At 35.0% G+C, this 15,868-nt stretch overlaps 1 protein-coding gene across 1 annotated transcript in view; it reads right to left on the bottom strand.

Moving 5' to 3' along the window:
- Positions 1-15,868, bottom strand: part of NRXN1 (neurexin 1) — a 1,407,118-nt gene that overhangs the window by 877,112 nt on the left and 514,138 nt on the right. The window contains 3 exon segments of the mRNA XM_012638853.1: positions 1,247-1,408; positions 2,434-2,478; positions 4,539-4,840. Coding sequence (XP_012494307.1) covers positions 1,247-1,408; positions 2,434-2,478; positions 4,539-4,840 — 509 coding nt within the window.

The raw sequence follows: 15,868 nt of genomic DNA, 5'->3' as shown, positions 1-15,868 counted from the left end.
TTATTATTAGTTTATTATTCTCTACAGAGCTTAATGCAGATCTGGATCATACTACATATTTGTAACGAATAAAAGTTATTCTCTGAGAGGCAATCAATCACTTCTTTGTGCTCACCATAAAGCATGGGTAGATTCAGCCTTTCAGAACTGCATCTCCTTATATTTGTTAAAAATATAGCATTTTAAAATCCCCCTTAGGACTTTCCACATACTGGGAAATGAAATATCCAATATGTTCACGTAAATGGAAGACAGGCAAGGATAATATAGCAGTGATTGGTTTTACTGATGCTTACCTGAATCAAGTTTACACTATTAAAATATTTGCTTTATAATAAATTACAGTAAATTACTGCTTACCAATAGCATCTATGGCTAGCAAATAGTAAATTCAAATTTATTCAACTTTTCAATTTAGAAGTCTACACCATTAAATTGCAGTCATACACTGTAAGAAGAACCTCTGGTTTTACTAGCCAGAAGAAATTGGATTGTACATGAATGAAAATAAAGACAGGTTTTATGGAAAATATTCATAAAAATTAGAATTTAAGGACTTTCTTTGTTTCCCTACGCCCCAACAAACTCCAATCCTATATATAGTTATAACAGACAATGACAGCTGAAAATGAGGAATGAAATTATTGATATCTTTTTGCTTGATAATATTGCTCAGATAAATACCAAGCAAACTCACCAGATCACAAATGAGACAGCTTTACTTCCTTCAGAACATATTAAAAATATAGGGACAAAATTATTGCATTATACACTCATTTTTTTTTTTTTTGGTTTTTGTTCTGTTTTGTTTTTTTGTTTTACGTAGTCGCTCTTTCTCTTGTAGTCTAATTTTTTTCTTCTTTTTTTCCTTTAATGCTCAAGCAAGTCACCACCGTATACATAACGCCTAAGGCATGTATGTAGAAATGAGCAAGTCATTTAGCTTAACTTTAGACTCAAAACCTCTTTTTGTGCGACTTTCTTTTCTAGCTATACACAACTTTCCATGCAAATCTCAACTGTGAATTACTTACAGACTAGTAAAGAAGAGGAACTTAATTTTTTCATAATGATCTATGAGCCGCCCCCCTTCCCCCAATCCTACGTAAACAGCAGTAGAATATTGAATTTAAGTTTGTGCCATTTGACTCTGGAAACATCAGGTCTTCAGCAAAAGTGCTTTCAGTCTGGATCTGAAATGATGAAATCATGAATTAGGAATGATTCTGGTGACAGTGATATTTACCTCTTTGAGACAGCCCATAAAGTTGTTACTGACTGGTGACCCTGGAAGGTCTGCTGTGCTGGGACTGCCTCCAACATAGAAAAAGTCATCAGACCCCAGCATGGTATAATCTTCTTGTGTGTAGCCCGTTGTGGTAAGAATCCCATCCACTGATATTGTCACCTAGATAACAAAGCACAGGGAAAGGACACGCTATACTCAGACCTAGATACTGTAATCCTGGGATATGCCTGTTTTGTGTTTTGTTTTGTTTTATTTTTTTTGTTTTGCTTTTTGCTTTTTTTTTTTTTTCTGTTTGTTTGGTTTTTATTTTTAGACCTATGGCGGAACCCATTTTCATGTCTGTTTGAGGTTTATTCTTAGATTCTATTCAACTAACCCTAAGAGATCTAAACTAGTTAGAGAGTTAACTGATTATTGAACTAGTGTCAGCATCATCCCTACTGCAACTCAAAAGTTACTTAGCAGACACAAAAATGGTGTTAGTAAAATGCTTCCTAGGTTAGTTTTGCTGGTGTACATATTAGTAAAGTTCAGTCGTCTGTTATTAACTAATCACAACGTGCACCTTGTTAACATAAAAGGCGCAAGCTTTTTCCAGCAACATCACTATTTGCACTATTGAGCAGCAACTGTTCAGCATGCAAGTGCCTAAGTCCATGCCAAAGGAGGAGAAAAGGCAAAACAACCAGTAGAAGCGCACACGCTGATGTGCACATGCAGGAGGTACAGAACAGTTCAGAAAGGAAAGGAAAGAAAACAGGGAGAACCAAAGGGAAAAACAAAAAACAAACAAAAAAAACTGCTTGTGATGACGTAAAGATGAGTGGGTGTGACATCTCCAACATTCCCAAATCAAGTTTCCATGCCATGCATCATGAATGGTTAGAGACTGGCTGAGCCTGCGGTCACTCCGGCCAGCCACCATTTTGTCTTATCCCGTGTTAACCACAGCTGGATGCAAACGTTCGAAACGTTAACGATGCCCCTACAGGTGAGTTGGAAAACAGAAGTTGACAGGAACAGGTAAAAAATAAGAAGGTCAACAACAGATGAAAAGAAGGAGGTCAAAGTAAGCAGAAGAGTACCAACCGCAGTTCCTCTTTTGTTAATGATGTCTACAGTTAAAAGAAAGAAAGAAAACACACGGCAAACCCAAAATAAGAAACAATTAGAATGATATCTACCGAACAATGTAGTTTGTTTACCATAGCGTGTCCAATGCCTGAGTGCTTTGTGGAGAAGGGGGGAGAAAGGAAATTAAAAACTGTGAACAGAATAACGATCGTTACTTAAAAAATATGATGGTCTCTACCATGTTAGTACATTTTTTGATTCAGGTAACGGTTAGTAGAATGAAACATTCCATGAATGACATGTTAGTTATTAAGCATGTTAGTAACATAGAAAAAGGGCAAAAAAATTTTACAAGAAAAAAGCAGACTAACAAGTAGGCCTCCCATAAAGGTAATATTTTTCCTGCCATTATTGTTTATAACTTGCTACTAGACAGAAACAGACACATGGCAATGTTCCCTTTGTCTTCCTGAGCACATCTGAGAGACATTGTAAAAGGCTAAATGGGATTCAAAGGTCTAAAGCTCATAAGCTGACCACTGCTGCCCTATGCCCATAGTTGATCCCTCCTCCACCCGGCCCACCCCAGCCCCAGCAAATTAGTAGGAATCAGTTGGCATTTCCCTGCTACTCAATTTTACAGCATACAAGGACTCCTCCTCAACTTCAAAACTTCCTTCGGTCATATTGATGGACTTTAGGGTCACAGTTTACTGCAATGAAACAAAGCAAAGATCCTGACACATAGAATGAGTAGAATGGATTTGTGTTTAATCTGTCCTGCTACACATGCACCCCAGCTGTACAACTACAGTTTCCTTTGTGCTACCAATTCGCAGTTTGGTTTGTAACCTGAGCAAAGGCAAATCTAGAAAGTGGGCTCCTCAAGCCCCTACCCTTCCTTCTGTGCTTCTCTCAAATGAGCCTCCGGTCTCTTGGTGAGCATCTGAGAGAAAAAAATAAAAAAGGAAAACCAAGGAGACACACTTATAGAAAATCCATGATCTACAGCTATCCTGATGGTGGACGACCCTCTCCCAAGGCCATTGTGAAGCATGCAGGGCCCCTCTTGTGTCAATAAGGCACCTGAAAGGTATTGGGGTTCTCAAGAATCTTTCAGTTTTACTTGTCTGCCTTAGACTAAATCTCCACTCCTAAAGCTCCTTTTGCTTCTCTAGCTCAGAAAACTTAAGCCTTTCAGAAGCAGGAAAGAAAAGGTTAGACCGTTAACAGCTCTGAAAGAGAGGGCTGTTTTAGTAAAGGAAAATCAGAGACAATCCGGTCATTCTGCAACTGTTCAGAGAAATAACAAATATGTTAAGGATATTAGTTTGAGATCAACAGGTATGGCAAAAAAATTAGTCACTGTCAACACTTAACAAAATGATACATTGTATTGCAAAATTTCAAATAATAACCAAAATATATAATATTCAATATATAAGGACAATCTATTTACTTTCATCTAATATATACTGTAATAACATGTCTCGGTTAAAAACATACAGTATATGTGTACCCATAGATTTAGTAAGTAATCAATATTTTCCTAGTATATAGCCTCTTTCAAGAATTTTTTAAAAAGACAATCAAACAGCAATGGGTGCCTAGAAGATGAACTGGCTTTTCCACAGTCATTTGGGATTTAACTTAAAGTATCTGTGCTAAAATAAAAATATCTTCATGAACAGACTCTTCAGGAGATACGTAAGCCTCCAAAGTCATTTTTCCCCCTCAGGGACTTTTCTTGTCCCCATTTTGGGGTGGGCGGTGAGGGAGGAAGTAGGGATTGATACAATCCCAAATCACAAACACTGTGTTTTTGACTACAAAAAAGGAACTGTGATTTATGACCCCAATGTGCATGCTTCCAAATGATCACCATGAAAACTATAATTTAAAATCAAACAAACAAAAAACCAAAAACACAACAAAATCAACACACATCACAGGAAGGGCAGGTCGCAGGGATACCCTTGCAGCCCTCTGGGAAAGTGTCATATGTCGCTGTATCAAAATAGCCTTTGGGTCCCCAGAACTTTCTAGATATGCCCCTGCTCAAGTATGGCAGGAAGATTCATCTCAGAAGAAGAAAAAGCTAATTTGCAAGCGACTCTGAGGAGCCCTGTATCATGTTGTTAGAGTTTTCAAGGACCACACACACAGCTGTAGCGAGAAACAAAGCCAGTTACTCTCTTATCCACTGCGCTGTTACCTGACGCAGATTCCTGGTGACTTTCACATCATGCCAGGCATTATCATTAAACTTTCCATTCACGGGCTCCACTAGTGCTTCAAAGGCCCCTGATCCCAAATTAATGACCAGAGAGACAGCTCCATTTTTCAGGGCAAGATTGACATAATCGGCTGATTTCCCAGTGTGAAGCATCAGTCCATTCCTCTGAAGGGTTTTAAAGGATAGAGTTATTTCATCACTGCTGCTTTGAATGGGGTTTTGAGACAAGTCGTAGCAGAAGTATTCAGATCCCTTGAAAGTTGCAATATATTCTTCTTTTCCTAGAGGAAAACAGATAGATACACGCATAAGTAAAAAATATATATTATGCAAATCAACAGATCTTAACAGAAACGATAACTAATCAGGCCCCAAATTAACTCTTTGCCTAATTAATATTCATAACAAGAACACTGTCAAAGAGTCAAACAATACTGTAGGTGGCAGTATATTTTTAATAAACCTCCCCAGCTATTGGACCATCAAATACAGTAGCTAAAGCTGACAGTCTTGAAAATTCAATTAATTTTTAAGTATCGCTGCAAGAGCTCTGATCAGAGAAAGTAGCTCTGTGATGTCTCCAGGGCAGGAATCAGGTATCACAAATTGCATATTGGATGGTTCCACTCTGCTGGCAACAATGGATTCCAACATGTTTGCAACATTCTTTCCATCCAACTGAGGCATTATTTTAATTTTCAGTAAGACATTTATATTCAAAGATCTTTCTCAATGAGGAGCCAAATATTTTCATCACTGAGAGACCAGAACAAATTATATGGTGACGGGAAAAGAAAGACGAAAAACATAGAATCTGGTCTGGGAGTAAACAGAACTCCTCTAGAGCATGTGCATTTTCTCCCCCAGATGGAGGGAGTAGTGATAGAAAGACTAATCGAGTCTGCTGGATCATTGATTCATTCCCTGGTCTCATCAAGCAGATGGAAGAGCTGGCTTTTATGAGATTGGTAAGAATTCCAGCACATCATCATGGGGATATAGCATGTAAATGAAGTCTCACTATTTTCTATATATCTCAGCCTTTGCCATATTTAGGAGTAACAATGTGGATCCCACAAGATGCTAGACTGATCTAAGAGAAATGTGGCTATTTGGAAAAAGCAGTATTCTCCCACTGATGAAGTAAGTCTAACCAAAGGAAGACTGTAATCTAAAAGCTCCCTTGACTTCCTAGGCAATGGTGAAACTGTGCCAAGGAAAATGAGATAGCCTCCGATAAATCAGAAACATAGAATTATTAATATAAATAGTACTGGAGAAACTTAATCTATTCCACTGGTAATATAGTATCATTACTATGCTCACTGGAGGACTCATATACCAGCAGGCTTTACACTCTTCCCATGTAACAGGTTTTTAATTCAGGACTATTTCCATTTGATTGTCAAATAACTCATGTCCTGGAATCAGAACTCAAATCAAAGTTTCAATTCATCAGTGCCAGATGACCTGACTCCCTGGATGCAGAAAATGCCATAAGTGGCTATAAGTAGTCAAGCCAAGGCTCTTAGTAAGACAGTGAACACCTAGGGATTGAGCCCTGGAATAACAGTCACTGACTCCAGGTAAATTATCAGCGAAGACTAGCAGTTAGGCCAAATCAACCACATGGTGAATAAGAGAGGAAGGGCAAACCAGTCCATACTAGTGGGTCCCTCCCAAACATGCAAAATATTGGCTGAGCAGTTCCCAAGGGACAAGCCCAGTACTAGGTTTTAGTGATAGTGAAATGAACAAAACTGACCTAATTACAGTCTATGTGTCTGCTTTCCTGGTCGGTGCAACATGGCAAGCGATTCAATACTGGGCACCAACAAAACTAAAAATTACTGCTCTTCTGGGAGGAAAAAAAATGTGGACCAAAATGAGTTTACACCATAGCTTAGCCACTAGCTGTCACGAGGGCAATTACACACCTCTTTAAATCTCGTTTTCTGAAAGTGGTTAGTGATACCAATCTTTCAGGATGGGTATGAGGATAAAATGAAATATCAGTGCAAACATCTGGTAAAGTTGTTGAGTTGGCAAGAAATGGGAGATGCCTTTTTCTTTGCCTGTCTTATGTAATGAATATGATAAATGAGCAAAAACAACATATACTATATTGAATTGTGAAATCTAGACTATTCTAAGATAAGAAAGAGTACAAGAATTCCCATTATCAACATTTCTATTCAATTTTGTCCTTGAAATTGTAGCTAATATAGGAAGACAAGAAAAATCTATGAACATTATAAAGATTATAAGTGAAGAAAATAATGTCACAGTGGCACATATGATTGTATTATATAAATTGAAAGACTAAAATGATCTATAAAAATTATTTGGCTTAATAAAATATTTTAGATAGATTGTAGTGTTCTATTTATTAGGGACAATCAATGTTTTAACATATATACATAGTTCTGTAGATTCAACAAAATTATAATAAAAATCTCTATGAATTTTTTAAATGAATGCAAAAAGCTGATTATACACATTCTATGGGAAAAAGAGCAAGCCCAAAATAACCAAGATATGCCAGAGAATGGAGATGAAGCAACTTTGACTGTGTTAAGATGGATATTATTAGAAAATTATGGTAATTAAGAGAATGTCTTAAGATAGATAAAAGGAGGAGATAAATATAATCAAAATTAAAATACTCCTAAGCATACATGAAAACAACTTATATTAAGTCAGACATTGCAGATAAGTAAGCAAAAGATAGATTAGTCATTAAATGACGGTGGTACAACTGGTTATCTATATGAAAAAAGTGAAATTGAATCTTTACATCATATTGTTCACAAAAATAAATTCTACATGATTAAGGATTTAATTTTGAGGGATGAATCTGTAAAAAATTTTGTAAAACAAGAAATTATGGCACAGAAGTATGGAAGGATTTATAAAGCAGATATAAAAAGCACTAATACAATGTTGATAAATTTACCCACATTAAAATTAAGAACATCCATTCATCAATAATACCACAAGGAGAGTAAGAAGTTAAATCAAAAGAAAATATAAAATAATTTCATAGAAAAATAGATATATATGGCCTATAAATAAGTGAAAAGATGCTCAATCCTATTAGTATTCAGGGAAAGGTAAATATCTATATTCAGATATAATTTTGTAGCCATGAAATTGACAAAAAATGAAAAAAAAAAAGAGAAAAAGTCCAAATGTTGGCAAAGTTCTTGACAGTCCTTCTTATCTACTGCTAATAAGAGTGCTGATAAGATGAAAACTGACCAACTATTACACAGTAAGCTCCATTTGGCAATATGCAATCCCATGAGAATTTCACATATTATAAAGAACTTGGGGTCTCAGTCCTTAGCAAATAGTTAGCATAATCAATACAAAAATAACATTTCTCAATTCATTTCAATTCATTGCTCATTGTTCTGATCATTTCATGATAAGTAGTCAAGTGGATTCTGGTTCACATACAATACACATACATTATATTAATAAATGTTGAAAGAGTGTGATGCCCACCATGCAGGGGATGGACACGCTTGAAGCTCGGACTTGGCAGGGGGCCAAGGGCAACATACGTAACCTAAAGATCTATACCCTCATAATACGCTGAAATAAAAAAAAAAAAACAAAAAAGTGAAAAAAAAATGTTGAGATCCACTTATCTGAAAATGACATTTGCAACATTTTACAGTCCCTTTGAATACTCAGACTAGGTCTTTGAGCCACAGGGAGCCTTAAAGATACTCTGCTAGGTTCAACCCTTTAGTTTATATCATAAGAAAGTGAAGCCCACAGAGTTTAAATGATGGTCAAGTTCATAAAATGTGCAGGACTAGAATTCAACCTCCTGACTACCAATCCAATTTCTGTCTAAAACTCCATGCCACCTGTGTTTCAGAAAGCAATGATGCGTAGCATTTTAAAAGCAAAAAAAAAAAAAAAGAGAGAGAGAGAGAAAGAAAAGATTGTTTGCAAAGATGTGCCTTAGTAAGAAAAGAATAAGTATATTTAGTTGACTCAGTTTAAAAGGGCAGGGAAGCATGTAATATATGCAGAAAGATTCCACTTAAATAACTAAATAACAAGGTTTGGGGGCTTTAAGAGGTTTTATCTAGTTAAAAGGCTGTACCATTTTATCAGAGCAACCTTGTATCATTCCAAGTGCATAATTCAGAATGAATCTTAACAAAGGATTTGTTTGCCAGATATTGTGGCAGAGCCAAGGGGAAAAAATAGTAAACAGAGTTTGCAATTTACTAGGCCATAAGCTTTGAATTTATATGGGTGTTGATTCTTTTAACACTATGATATTTCTATTACTTAAAAATGAAAATATATCACTTCTTTTATATTATTTAATTCCAAACTTAATTAATTCAAATTTGCCTTAAAAACAACCACATAGTTTTGAAAAAATTCACCCTGCAGAATATGCAATTACCTTAAAATGCCATAAGTGAGACATAAATCTAAGCAGGGAAAATATTTTTCCTACGCTCTTTCCATAAAGAACATGTATACTAGATGAAGATACAAAAATCACTCTATTTTTTACAATATATTTGAAGAAGATTATATTTCTTCTAATTCTTTGCTACCTTATAGTCTTTTTAATTAAGCTTTGTGGTATGCTATATGCAAATAGCAAGCAGCAGAATGAAATTATGTATGTATTCCTGTTGCGCGCTTAAAGAGTAGGTCTATGTCTATTTTAAAATACAAGTCCCAAATAACTTGTGCACTTCTAATATGCGCTAAAACAATAAAAACAAAAAAGAAATTAGATCCACAACAATGATATGTAAAGAATTTATAACAAATCAATAAATTGGTTGTAGGTTTGACAAACCTACAAAAAAATAGAAAAAATGCTTGAAAAGACACTCCACAGTAAAAGGATATCCATATGAAAAGATGTTCAACTTAGTCTTCAGAGAAATGCAAACTAAAACCAAAATGAAAAACCACCACATTCCCTTAAAATGAACAAAGTGAAAAAGAACAAAAAAATATGAAGTGTCAATAAGGATGTGGAGCAACTAGAACTCTCATAGCTTGTTGGTGGGAATTACTTTGTGAATTGTTTCGCGTTATCTTTTAAAACTGAACATATGCTTACCCTATGACCTAGAAATTCCATTCATAAGTATACATCCAACAAAAAATGCACACATTGATCATCAGGATAACATACCAGAATGTTTATTGTGGCACTCTGCATAATAAGCTCAAGCTGAACACTACTGAAATACCAATCAATAGTACAATGGACAGTCACATAATGGAATATTAAATAGCAATGACAATATATGACCTACAACTACATGCAGAAATATGGATAAATCCCACAGTAATAACGTTGAGCTAAAAAGTGCCAGACACAAAACAGAACATACTTCTGATTGCATTTATATAAAATTATAAAAACAAGCAAAACTAGTTGTTGTTAATCAAGATATTGGCTACTGTTGGTAGAGATGGAGAAGGAATACCAGTGAGAACTCTTGGGGTACTAGGCATGTTCTGTTCTTTACTTAAGCGCTGATTATAGGTGTGCTATGTGTGCAAAAATCTCATTTATCCATACACTTACGATATGCACTTCTTAGTGTGAATACAGTCTTTCAATAACAAGTTTAAATAATCTGGATGGTTGAACACAAAATCAATTAATCCGATGAAGTATTTTTCTTCCTGGTTAATAAGATGATACGAGCAAGACACTATTCCTATTAATGCTACTATAGTAGTAAAAATCAAATATAACAATAGCAATAATTAAATTGTGACATATAAAAACTTTCAGTCCACATTAATATCTCTTAATGCCATTTGCTCTTAAGAGCAATCTTGTCGGATTTTTAAAATATATAGATTGCATGGATATAATTATAACTGTTTGAAGGGCTGTACCCTAAATTTGATCATCAATGGATTGATGTCAGGATGAAGATAGACTCTCTAGTACCAATCATAGAAATGTTATGATGGAATTGGGGGGAAAAAAAGTTAAATAAACTTTAAAAATTTAGAACATTTATCTAACATTCTTTATTAATTTGTTTTATGTTGTCATGCAGTTGGAGGAAGAGGTCTAAGAGGGTGCCATTAGATTTCCGTCCTATTCAATTTTTACCCCTTCATAACTTAGATGAAAATACAGAGTTCTTATTTATCTAATTTTCTGAGGGGAAGTTCAATGGAAGAATTAGAATTCTGTAAATTCTTGATATGCTGACTGGATGAGCTGACTTTATCAAAGTCATATTTGATGAGAATAAACCTGAGTTGTATCCTAAGATCCCAAACCACTCTAATGAACAAGTAATAGTATATAGGAAACATGAATTCCCATCCACAGCGGGTAAAACAAATAACACAAACTCTTTAGAGGACTTAGAGTATGAATCAACAGCGTGATGAAGACACTCAAAAAAGCTGATGTATACATGGGTTGCATTCATGAAAGTACTTAAAAGGTGGATAGTATGGTACTGTGCTTTAGTGCCGATCAGCTTACACCTGTTATTATATACCTATTTAGAGAAGCTGGAATGTGTTTGGACATCTGCTAATATGATAAAAGATGTCTAGATTACATAAAGTATTATTTATAAAAACTCTCTAAAGAAAGGCTTAGGGAATATATGACAGCATCTTTCAATATCAGGAAGGACGTCTTTTAGAAGAGCAATTCCATTCAGTGTGACATCAGGGATGTAAATGGAATCAAAGCATAAAAGCTATGGGAAAATATAACCCAAAATAATGAAGATTTTTATCAGGGAGTTATCCATAGGTAGAACATTCCACTTGATGTAAAAACAAACTTCTCATTCTTGAAAAGACATAAACATTGCTGAAACACTTAACTAGATGTTGTATTAATAGAAAGTATTTAATCCTTGCATGGTAGATTGAACAAATGTATCCCTTTCAACACCAAGAATCACTGATATCTGCTTCATAGAAAGGAATGTTAGACAAAGAGAGGTTAAATCATGTCCTAAATTCACAAAGAAATTTATTCTCAGGACAATGCTCTTTTCCATTACCTGTGCATAGGATATAATCTCATTAATTTGATCCTATGTTTCTACACTTTCCAAGTTCACTGAACTTCTTCACCAAATAAACACTCTGCAAGGGATTTCCCCTACAGCCTAAGTACAAGGATGCCTATGGGCAGAGACAATTCCCATTGTCCCCACTTATATAAAGAACATCAGGCCATTTTTCTACGCCAAAACTAATCTACATTATTATTCTTGATTATCTTGCTTTTCACATATATAATCCCAAATCAGACGGATTTGTAAGGTTTTACTATAATCATGTGATTCTAAGATTGTGTTCAACACATCAGAAACTGAATTCAATATATGAAAAAGAAATGAACCAAAAAAAGGTATTTGAGTGTGAGACCTGCTTTCTTTGTTTTTCTACTCTAAAAGTCAAATACACAAGAATGTTTTGCCAAAAACAGCCTTTACTAAAACAAAGGCACACACTAGAAGTTTCCATTATTAAATTAAATAATAAGCCTGCCTGTCTCTGACTCTAGAAAGAGAAAACAACTTTAGAAAAACAGAAAAAGAAAGTCTACCTACTGAAATTCATGTCAGGTTAAATTCCCAGTCCCTAAGAAAGTTGGTATTATTTTATTTGCCACAACCCAGTGTAATTTAGAAATTAAAACAATCAATTGAATACTATAAGGAAAAATAGTATTACTTTAAAGAAAAAGTTGTCCACTCTTTCCTTAGATTTTCTACTTGACACAATATTGTAAAACATTCTAATATCCCCAACTACGATTCAACAAATGTAAATTCTGAGGCTAACTTCTATTGTTTTACAACAAGAAATCAAGCTTTATAAAATATTCATTCTTCGAGGTTTTATTTCACTTAGGTAAACCTCAAGGAGACTAATATGGAAATAAATTGCCAAGTTCCCATTAAATAATCCAAAAGAAGAGGTAGCCTCTTGATGGTATACTTGAGGTCATTAAATATGAAAGCTAAAGAAGATTTAGATATCATTTAGTCGAATGCACTCATTTACTAGAGGAACAGTGTGATGGCCCAACAGACAAAATTATGGTCACATAACTAACTGAGAGAGAATCAGAATACAATCCTTCCTCTCTTGATTCTAGTCTCAGGCTCTTTCTCATTTCCAGATATTGCCATGAAATGAGCCTCAAATTCACGATCAAAAAACTAAATGTAGCTTAAACTTGAGCATAATTTTTCCAAAAGAAAATAGGACATCGTCTAAAACTCTAGCCCAATAATTTTCCAATCCTATTGTGCAACTGATTTGCATTTGTTTAAATGACCACAGGTGCTGGGAAACAAACAGGCCGCTCTATGCCTATCTGGACTGATAACCAGTTGGTTCTGCACACATCATGTGATACAAAGGGAAAGTACTGGACAAATATTCTGGCACGTCAGGTGTGCAATATTGCAATTACTGGGCCTGCTTCAGGTTCAAGTCCCAAAGATTTAATCTAACAACTAGACTCCGGCAGTTTTTAAACAAGAGGGAATCATTAAAGCAATCAAAATAAAAACACATAACTTGGTGAATATGCACTTCATAAAGATTCTCTGCAAGAAATTATAAGTTCTCTGGGTGCCAATTAATGACAACTTAAAGAAGTAAATTATAGGAATACAATTATATTCATAGCAGATTTATAGACAATCCTGATTTATAAAATGGATATGGAGTAAGTAATTTCAAGTATGAAATCACCTTATTACCAACTTGGTCAGGGCATTATATACTGAGCAATTTATCTATTTAACCAAACTCCAAAGAATATTCAATTTATAATATGCTTCTTTCTCCTTAAATCAGAGTGGGGTGGCTTCTAACTCTAAAAATCTATAGTTTAACTCATCCAAATATTTTTGCTCCAAGTCATAGAATTCAATTTTTTAATAGATACAAATGATGGCATCTTGAAAGGTAAAAGGAGAGGGGAGGAGAACTTCATAGGGAAGGGAAAAGAGTTGGTTAAAGTGGAATTGCTCTAACAAAAATCAATGATCTCAGCACCTGCTACACAAACTGAAGGACAGTACCATCAGCATCACTTGGATATTGTGAGAAATTTAGAATTTCGGGACTTCTTCCCCACCCTACTGATGCAAAATCTGTATTGTACTAAGATCTCCCAGGTGATTCTAGTGTCCATTGAGAGTCCTGCTGTTATAACAGATTCTTACATTGTTGCATTTTAGAATACCTTTTATGAATTTTAAGGATATTTTTGGGTCTATCATATCTAAGTACCTAAGATAAAAAATCTATTGGTATCATGGCACTTTTCATAAAGAATAAACATCCAGATAAATTATTTTGCATCTTTTGACTGGAAATAAGAAGCCTGGGGAGGGGGAGAATTGGAGAGCTGTGATCAGTGTGTAGATGTTTCAAATATCTATTTAATATGCACCCCAGCAGAGAGTCCAGGCTTTAAACATTGGAGGTAATCTCTGAATTTTTATTCTCAACATGTTTCGCCTTTAGGCAATCTTACAATAAAATTCTCTGTGGGTTTGCAAACTTGGTACCATTCTTCTGGATAAATCTAAAGGGTGTATACCATCTCCTGGTTTGGTCTAACAAGTCATCATTATTAGTGAATATACTTAATAAGGTTCATGCAACTGCATTTATAGTTCTCTCTAGAAATAGTTTTTGCTCATACCCTGCTGCAACTGAAAACAAGCTATCACATATTCTAGATGTGAACTGACTCGATGAAAACTAATGAGCCTGGGCTGCCACATTTCCACGTATTTTAGTTAAATGAACTAAGAATATATTAAAGTTAATAATACCTTGTAATGGAGGAAATCTATACTGCTTACTCAAAGTCTACTATGTTTACCACAAGAATGGCAATTTTTTTAAAAAAAGAAAAAAAACTAAAGTTATGTTGGTATCCCCAGCATCTTAAGTAGAACAGAGTGTAAATAAATATGTGATAAATATAATGAGGAATTATGTTCGATTGGGAAGAAATGTCCTCACACAACTCCACCCATTCCTTTGCTTCTTAGAGACTTTGTGGTTCTTTTCTCTACTTGCCCTTCCCTCACTGCTTAGGTAGACAGAAAGGTGGGAAGTGGGGAAGTGGACGGCATGGTAGGTATAGTTGAAAAGTCAGTTTTGCTGTCTTCTAGTAAATGCTGAGGAAGATAACTGGCCAGTTTTGGGAGATTTTATTTATAACAGGGGCTGCTTAAATTCCTTTGTTTCATAGGGGTCCTAATAAACAATTCTATGAGGAAAATTTCCACTTGACATGTTGTTGTATACATAAAGTCTTACCTGGCATACAGTGGACATTTAATCAATGTTAGATGTTATGATCATTATTATTAAAGTAACAATTATATTTTAAACCACCCTGCAGCAGTTTAAAAAATAATCAGCTTTTCACCAAATCTTTTACTAACCAGAATATCACTATGCTCAACACACTAATTCTAGGAGCATTTGGGTTAATTAAAGGTTCATGAAGGAAGAAAGAGATGGAAGTACTGAAAATTAAAAACAGAAAGGAAAAGATACATATTTCTGATTTAGCTTTTTAAACACAGTTTGTATCTGGGTGACTTGGAAAATAATTTCATGAGATTTTTGCTATCTAAATTATTTTTTATGCTCTAGGGAAAAAGCCCTGGGCTAAGAATTAGGAGAGGTGAACATCGGTTTCTACATGGTCACTTTTCAGTTCTCTGCCTTTGGCCACCCCACTTAGCTTCACTGGGTCTCCTTTTCCTCCCTGAAAAAATGACATAGCTAGATAAGAGATCTCCAGTGTTTCTTTCAATTCTAAAATTCTACAGTTCTATAACATTCTTGATTTATTGAACCACTATTTTGTCAATTCATTCAATAAACATTTACTGAAGCCCAACTCTGTGCCAAATTCTATTGCTTCCCTGCTGTCAAAATCAGGCAACATGCTAGAGTTGAAATGTCCTTAAAGATTTTTGATGGCTGCTGTTTTTAAAAGGAACATCTCATAGCAACCCCTACCTCCTTCAGCTTCTAGAGATAATTCTCCTCTTATTTTGTGAGGACTTAAAATTGCAGAAAAACAAAAGATACGGAAAGGTGTTGTATTCCCATCCTATTAGCTGTAAACTTTCTATTCTGGTTACTTTTCTTCCTTAGCCCAGAAAAAAACACCTTCAACAGATTTGCTGGAGTGTTAGACGACTGTGTTTGATGACTACTTTTTCCCCAGATTTAAGGTACTTCTTCATATAAATGCAATTCCTAGA

The sequence above is a fragment of the Propithecus coquereli genome, unplaced genomic scaffold, assembly GCF_000956105.1.
Source record: "Propithecus coquereli isolate 6110/MARCELLA unplaced genomic scaffold, Pcoq_1.0 Scaffold136, whole genome shotgun sequence".
In the NCBI taxonomy this organism is placed as follows: Eukaryota; Metazoa; Chordata; class Mammalia; order Primates; family Indriidae; genus Propithecus; species Propithecus coquereli.
This window is presented reverse-complemented; position numbering and strand designations above follow the sequence as displayed.